This window comes from Phoxinus phoxinus (genome assembly GCF_949152265.1).
Source record: "Phoxinus phoxinus genome assembly, chromosome: 22".
NCBI lineage: Eukaryota > Metazoa > Chordata > Actinopteri > Cypriniformes > Leuciscidae > Phoxinus > Phoxinus phoxinus.
In genome coordinates, this window is record NC_136897.1 from 20,557,192 (window position 1) to 20,566,122 (window position 8,931).

Here is an 8,931-nt window from a genome sequence, read left to right on the forward strand (position 1 = left end):
CTCAGGCCATCTTTACCGTTCTTAACACTGTGGGTACAAGTGCCGAGAAACCCTCCTGAAGTGAAATGTAAGTTTAGTTTTCGACACATTCTGTAAGCAGTTGACCAATCACAACAGACTGGGCCATCTGACCAATCAGAGCGGAGTTTAGAGAGACTGAATCCTTGATGAACCGTTTCAGACACTGTGAGGAAAGAGGTGATGCTGCAATGTATACACTATTGTGAAAAAAATAAAGTGTTTTTTGACCTTGGATATCTTAACATATTAGATCGAATTGTTCTTGTGCTCTTAAAAAAAGAAGACGTTTACATATTTTAAAGGTCACTAACAAAGTGCTCGAAAGATAAAGTGGTGAACACAAGCCAAAAGAATTATCATTAATCTTAACAGTTGGAAGCAGGTTCGGGGGTCAATACAAAGAGAACAAGTTTCGATGAGAATGGTGATAAAAGAAGAGGCCATGATTAAATGCAGCATCATTTTTCCTTTATTTTATGGTTAATGTGCCCTATAATTACGGCTCCACTTCCCGTTCTGTGAATTCAGGGTCATAGATCAAGTGGTCAAAGAAAACTCTTCAGATGCTGTGACATCCTATACATGTCCATCAAATGTAGGACTTTTTATGATGTGTCTGGGTTCAAAACAATCCGCTTGAGATTAAAGTGCCCCAATTGTAGTATTTTAAAAGATCCTAATTTTGTTTTGAAGGTCTCCTAAAATTTTGTTTATATTTGTTACAAGTTCCAGAAACTACAGTATGCGTTCTTGAAGTTCTCATTCACTGGGCAGCACAGCTTGAATGATCTTCACAAGTACGGAGATAAAAGGAAAAGTAATCTTGAAAACGCTCTGAAGAACATCAGTCAGTAAATGTCTATGTGTTTGTGCCAGCGCTGCGTCCACTCCTACAACAGAGGGACTTCCAAGCAAGATTAGAATCAAGATTATTAGAGGTTCATTACTGAGAAGCTCAAGTCTGAACTTTGACCTCCTGGGGATTTAAATCAATATACAGCACAATAACCTTGAGAAATCGATGCATAAACTGCTTTTACACCTTATTAAGTGCGAGGGGGAGACTAAGACGCAAGTCATTTGGACAGATGTTTAAATAATTATATCATAGTGTGAAAACCACAATCACCAATGGCACAAAAAAGTGAACTTAGTGATATAAATGATTAAGTACATGGACAAGAAACATATATATATATATATATATATATATATATATGGCATGCAGCATCCAGAATCCACCAGGAGTGTGTGAATCTTTGCAGGGGAAAGCCAGTGTTACTGCTGGAACACAATGCATATTACTGCAAAATGTCACAGTTATTCTGTGTGTGATCTCAGCAGACATGTTACTATATAGTCTATGTGGATTATCCAGAATATCCAACCATTTTCTAAACCGATCCCAGCATCTCAGGCCAGTCCATCACAGCACTTACACATCGCCACTCACACTAACAGACAATTTAGTGTCTAATATTCACCTATCCTGCATGTCTTTGGCCTGGGGAAACTAAATCTCCATCATAAATGAACATTTAAACAGCCATTTCATTTGCTCACAAAAACATAAAATTACATTTAATTCCAACATTTACTGCTAAAATGTAGGAGATGTAGAGTTTGCTTGTTACTGAGTTTGAAACTACGGATGCAAAACGGGCCCAGCCGAGACTCGAACCAGCAACTAACAACTAACAACTGAGCCACCATGTTGCACGGGACACAATATTGCATCCTCAAAAGTTTAATTTAGTCACAATACAGAACGATTAATCCCACTGTGGTTTCATTCAAAATCCAAAGTGGGATCATAGAGTGTGTCTTTTAACAATCCCAAGGTCATGGGTTAAATTTCCAAGAAATGCACAAGACGACTGTGTTGTTACCTCGCTTTGGCTGCATCTTGGATATTCAAATTCAACAAACTGCCGCTGACTTGTGGAACACACCGCAAAATCTAGCCCGACAGACGTTCACCAACAGCCCAACGGTGCTATTGCCTTATTAGATCCCTGCAGTGATGCTGTGCTGTAGGTGTATATATTATTATGGAAAATATTAACTCAATCAGCTAATCGGATGTCCCAGCCATATCATGTACAGCCATAAAACACATCTTAACATTATTTTTTTGTCTGTCTGTCTGTCTGTATGTATGTCATGATGAGAGCCCTTCATAACATGATTCAGCTGAAGAGATGCGCATCCTTTGCATTAGAGACTTGATGATGAGCTCAGAGGAGATGGGTGAAGAGCTTTAGATTGCTTCTACTCTCTGCAATTGAAAGCATTTATTTACACAACCACTTATCTAAAGAGGAGACAGGAAACACTGCTGCCGCTGAACCGACCCATGAAGCATTGAGCCTCTCGCCAAAACAAAACAAAAGTACCCCGAGAAATTAACTTCATTAAATGGTTAACTAATGTTAATAAATGAAATATTACTCTAAAGTGTTACCTATGATTTTATTAAATACATGTATACATGTATTATACACAAAGTAAACTCTACAATAGAGATATACCAAATGTTAAATGACATATAAAAAATTCTTGGGACTGTAGTCATAGTTATTAGTCCTAAATGTGATTGAAGGTCAGTGAAACTTTTTCTAAAAGAAATGCAAAAATTTTATAATTTAAAATTCCTTCCAATTCATAGTATTGAATTTAAATGTATGTTTCAAATAAAGCTGGTTTGAAATTTAAGTGTCAGGGTTCATCTGGTCCGCCACTCACCTTGACTTTTTGAGAAACGGAGGCAGCTAGACGAATTAAATCTCAATTCATTTGACTGTAGTTTCAAAACATCTATCCCAGAGTTGACAATAGCTTTGCCAGCAAACTAAAAATTGTCAAAGGTAATCAATTTTCAGCACAGGGCTGCCAAATCCACAGCTCAGCGCATAACCGTGCAATCATTTAATTTATGCTTGCAAAAACAAAAGACAAAGCTGCCCAACTTGAGCAAATTTCCATGTCAAAGGACAGGAATGCCAGTAAAGATCACCCCAGCCTGCTCATTAATCAGAATCATTTTCGCAGGTGCACGGATACGAGCATCCAAACACAAACAAACATTGCAATGCTATTCGTTAACAGCTCGGAAGTCTGCACCTAGTATCTTCAATTCTATGAATGGTTCTGTGGAGAATATATCTGAAATGAATCCCTTTAACTCTGTCCTCTGATCATGAAATGACAGTGTAATGAATTTATAGTGTTTCTGTGGTTGCACCGAACATGCCAATCCAACTTTTTCCATGGGTTATCAGAAAGGAGAGTTGTTCCCTTTACCCGGCCTCCCTTCATCCATTATAAACATACACACAAAAGTGCAGTACTGTAAGTACAGTATTGATGAACTATGCCACCCTTCTGTAAACCAGTCTTTTTACAAGCACTGCCACAACATTGCAGTTTATTCTAGATGTGCTCTTCTATTCTTCCCCTTCTGACTGAAGCCCTTAAAGCTTTTCACACAATACAGCGACCTGCTTACACCAGTAAGTTGGAAAACACAGTTTGCAGAAAGCATTATGTTCTTTGTATGACATGGAGTGTGGGAAGGGAACACAGCCGGTATGGTACAACCGTCAATATTCATATGGATTATGTTAGTTTTCATTTGCTGTTAAGAAATGGCAGCATTGGCTTGGAAAGCCCTGAGCTCTGTTACGTTTTCAATGCAGAAGCAGGAACAATAGAACATTCATTAATATTACCATGAACTGCACAGATGCGAAAACAATATGCAAAATTGTTAACGTGAAATTGGCTGAAAAGGAAAATTGTCAATTTTGGTTCTAAATATCAGCAGCCAAATGCACTACACAAATCATATCTTTGCTGCAAAGTGAACCTGTATTTACATAATTTAAGTCAAGATATCTACTCAAATACACTTTTTTAAAACAGTGACAGATAAATTGGAGACAATTTTCCCCGAAAATGTTAGTTGAATAAATTAGACACACTTGGACATCAACAGCAGCAAAATGAAATGGGAATTTGGTTCCTGTTTTTAGTCTGTAATGATTTTGCTATGCAAAAGGGTTAGTTCACCCAAAATTTTTTATTTTGTCATCAATTACTCACCCTCACATCGTTCCATCGATCATGTCTCTTCAGAAGACTTGGATTGAACCACTTGATTCACATGGATTTATTTTACAATCTCTTTATGGATGTTTTGAACAATCAGAGTTTTGGGTGAACAGATTTCCAATGTGGGGACACTGGGACAGAAATCTCTCAGATTTCATAAAAAAAATATCTTTATCTGTGATCTGAAGATGAATACAAGTCATAGGTTTGGAACGACGAGAGTGAGTAATTGATGACCGGATTTTCATTTTTGGGTGAATTAATATTTTTTTATTATTTTTTTATTATATGGTTAGTTGTTTTTGTTATTTGATTGATTTATACATGCCATTTATAACAGCATTCCTGTTGCTCAAACAGTAGATCATAACACTAGCAACGGCAAGCTCTTGGGTTCAATTCCCTTGGAAAGCATGAGCTGATAAAATGTATACAGTGAGTGCATTAAGATGCCTCTTCTAAATGCATAAAAGAAACTAAAACAGACCTGTGACCAACTTTTACTGCTCCACGAACCACCAGTTGAGAGCAGCTGCTCTATGAACCTCTAACATGTGGATGATGAAACTGTTGAAAGAGAAGACTGACTACACTCAGTTCTAGCTAAAAGAGATCAGCATTTGAATGTACTTGCTTTGATGTTTCATCATCAAAAGACATTATCAGATCAAAATGAAATTGATGTATCATATTTTTGTAATGTAACTGCATGATCAGATGAAATGTTCCTTTGTAACATCTAAAAATTCAAAGCAGTTGATTCAGATTCATCTCAATTCACCCCAATGCAACTGAACTGAGCCAAGAAGGAAGTGTGCATTTAGACTGTTAGCATAAAGAGAACTCATTTGTCTTCCTTTGAATTCTTCATTTGGAAGATTCAAGTTTGTATTGGGTGACAAAGAAGCTCCTGAAGGTCACATGTATGTCTTCTAAAGGAGGCAGGAAATCAAAGAGTGAATATAGAAGACTAAAGCAGGAATTGCCAACACCTGTCTCTGACTGCAGCTAGTGCACTTGATCAAGATGGATCTGTTAGGGAAGAAGTCTCTTAAGAAGGGGAAATGGAGGAATCCACAGGGGGGTTGAATGGCTCAGTTGTGGAGAGCCGGCACTGCCCTGAGCTCTGAGGGGTGTTGAGGGTGATGTTGTGGGTCACTCCTGGAGTTAAAGGTCATTAGGAGTAACAGCACCTCCAGACAAGCTATATTTCTAGAAGATTTTTCCAAAGTCTGAGGTAGTCGTAATGTCTATAGGGCAAAACAGCTCCTCGATGAAAGATGGGTTCATTTTTTAAAGGATGAAATGTTGTCTTTAACTATTAAAAGAAGCAGAAAGGGAGTTGTTTATTTGGATTGATCAACTGATTGTATCAGTCGTCCTCATCTACTGAAAGAGACCATAGTTAAGGATTTGCATAAAGATAATATTTTGGTAGTTTTTCCAAGATTTAAAAAGGATAGTTAGCCAAAAATGCATAATCGAGATAAAAGAATGGATACAGGTTTTGAACAGTGTTAATTTGGTGCCATTGGTACTATTACAGTTTTTATTCATATTTTTATTTAATTTTTATTTTCCTATTTTCATTTTAGTTTGGTTTGGTTAAGTAATAACCCTGGTTTTGAACGACATAACAGTAAATTAATTATATGAATCATCTGTATCAGCTAATTGAATGACAGCATAAGATTGCAAAGCCATGCATTTCTCAACCCTTATATTATTGCTCTCATCGAAAACGCTGATCACAAAATGATGTGCAAAATTGTACACCAGCCAGGCAGCAGGACGCTGAAATGGTGATGAAATGAAACAGGAGGATGACAATGGCACTCGACCCATAAAAACCATCTCTTGTCCATTAATTGTGGCTGTAGACTGTCCATACCGCAGTTTGTGACCACAACCTCAGCTGAACTTTGAGACCTGATGGTTTATGTAACAATAAATGATTCTCTCTGTCTCTCGCTCACTCACCAGACTGCATCATGCTCAGGTGGCCTGTATTAAAATATGGGACACGCCAACCACCAGTGCAGTCAGAAATTATGAATGATCGCTTCACTCTGTGAGGCATTATTTGCGGGACACCGCTGGAGTTATATCACTGACTTTGTCTTGATTTACATTTCTTTGTAGGGTTTTTGCATGAGGACATAATCTTCCAGGACAGAGAGAATGAAAACAGCTGGGCGGGAGTGAAGATGAGTATTGTAAACGTGCCAGATGTCGCCCAGAGATTAGAACCTGCACACATCAATCATCAAGTACAAGTGGGGATTTCAACCTTTACAGAGCCAGGGACACCCCATACAGACTTTCAGTCAACGCAGGGACCCCAAGTAGGCTATAGACAAATTCACAGAATACCACAATGGTTCAAACAGTGCCTATAATTTTTTACATGTTTAAAATGTGTATTACATTTATTTTTTCACTGTTTGCAAGAGATCACTGCCAGCATTGAAAAATGTCATCAACACAGCAAGTAAAACTTTTCTCAGTAAATATCAATTTTTCCTCCAGGTATCAGGCTGTTACGACATACAGTGGCCTACATGGTCTGCTCATTTTGTAAATCAAATCATATAAAGATTGAGGGGTGGAAGAACATCTTGGTTAAGAGTCACACAAGGGGAAAGCTATTCAGTGTGAATTTACAATATGTTCCTATAGAAACTTTCACAGTAGGTTTTTTCTTCTTTTTTATTTTTGCTGTAAAATGACAATCAAGTTTGCAGTTTTACATTAGATTAAACTACAGAAAGTAAGAATACAGTGCAACCAACTGCATTCAGTACTAGTACATAGTGTGATCATAGTACATAGTCTGGTGTGTGAATTATTCAATGACTTTCATGGGTGTTACTTTTTTTAAAAGAAAATATTTTAGTAATTTCCGGGACATGTACAGCTGTATAATGGCGTCCCAGTACGCTATGTACAGTAAACCAAATGTCAAATGTAATTTTTTCCAAATGCATATAAAAAATACAAATAATCTGTACGCAGTTTTCGGCGATGTACCGCATTGTAAAGGAAAGAGAACATTACTGTTGTCATGGTTACATTCTCACAATGATTTCAGTTCATGAGTATCAATAGCCCACTCTGACTAACTTGTAATCTAACTTTTTTGGTTACTAGAAATGCTGATGAAACATAGGCTACTTGTAAAAGGAATATACTTTGGAACTCTACCCACTTAATTTAGTAACGTCCAAACCTTATTTATGAGGGTCTAATTGGCTACAAAAAAAGAGAAAATAATTAACAAAAAGAATAAGAAAATGGTAAATGACTCCATTATACCATAATACAACACCGTTATTATTTAGGAGAGAGAGAGAGAGAGAGAGAGAGATAGAGAGAGAGAGAGAGAGAGAGAGAGAGAGAGAGAGAGAGAGGGGGAGAGAGATTATCCCATGGTTAAGGTAGGCTGTGTCTCGGTTCATCTAATAAAACAAAAAGCCAAATGTGTGCCTCTTTTCACATTTACAATAAAAGTCATCGAATTATGCATAGGCTGTGTAATCATGAGATTTGACTATGAAATAATAAATATGGTCAGGGTGAAAGTCAATAGCTCTTGGCACTAATGCTTTCAGCCTCATTGATTCCTGGGCGTCAGAATGTTCAAACGTCCTGCTGTTTCACAATGTACCGTATGAAAAATGACATTCACCCAGTGTCTGTGCTCTTACCCAGCAAACACTAGCCCAAAGTACCGCGGCTGAAGCCTTGCTATTCTCGGAGAATCCAAACTAAGCGGGGTCTCGCACAAAACGGACAAACTTGATCTAAGTAAATATGAAAGATGTCTCAATATGTGCGTGCCGCGGTTTCTGATGAGAATATGTGTGTGCGGGATTCGAAGCGCTGTGCAGAATGAGTGTTTTCTATAAAGAGCACACGAGTAGGCTATGATAAAACACAACACAATTACTTACCAACAGCTACTTGCAGTAGATCAGCGCACAAGAGAAAACACAAAGACAGGACGGTCATCTTTCCCATATTTTGCAATAAATCCCAAACTCCATTTGCGTTTACATGCTCTCCGGCAGCTCGCTGCGTAATTCCCACCATTCCAAAGGGATGCGATTCCACAAACTGGTCATAATGCTGTCCAAGTGTCGGAGGGAAGATTGAAGTTTAAAACAAATGCGCACTTCAAAAGATATAAGGTTGTTGAATATTACGTGAAGATTATTAAAAGCGTTGCATTGTGAAATAGTCTCCTCGGGAAGGCAGCAACCAACGTTTACGCACAGACGAGGATTAAAAAATAGATATGGATTTGGATGAAAATCTCTCTCTCTCTGTTTCTCTCTCTCTCTCTCCCTCCCTCCCGAAACAGACACGAACAGAGTCACTCGTGATCACTCGCTTTTTATTTCACACAATTTTCCTTAATCCTACTCTGGCTCCAAACCCTTCCCCTCTAATTCTGTCCACTAAGCCGATTTATTCGTGCTGGATTTTTTTCCCCACACTGAAAAGGTTTTGAAAGATCATTATAGGCATACGTGGTGAGATGCCTTACTCTGCATTAACTGCATAGAACCTGGAAAGATCAAGCGCTGGAAATGTTTCTACGAACAGCGTCACCTAGGGTATCTGCAAATGAACCCCACTCAGCATCAGTGAGTTGTCGTGTTTCAGTAAGTTTTCGTGCATGAAAATAAAAAAACGACAAATTATTTAAAAAAAAAATACATATAGGCTAGTTTACAATACACGCGTCAGGTTATTAGAAATTTAGTCTTTGCCTTCTTGTGGGTTTCAAATATT

At 37.9% G+C, this 8,931-nt stretch overlaps 1 protein-coding gene across 2 annotated transcripts in view; it reads right to left on the reverse strand.

Annotated features, from left to right (window-relative positions):
* Window positions 1-8,640, reverse strand: part of igsf21a (immunoglobin superfamily, member 21a) — a 208,513-nt gene extending 199,873 nt beyond the window's left edge. The window contains exon 1 of one of the 2 annotated variants that reach the window (XM_079596919.1): window positions 8,088-8,640. In XM_079596919.1, the coding sequence (XP_079453045.1) occupies window positions 8,088-8,226 (139 nt within the window). In that variant the 5' untranslated portion in view covers window positions 8,227-8,640. The remainder of the gene's footprint in view (window positions 1-8,087) is intronic. The other variant, XM_079596920.1, reaches the window with a different exon arrangement.
* Between the last annotated feature and the right edge of the window lie 291 nt (window positions 8,641-8,931).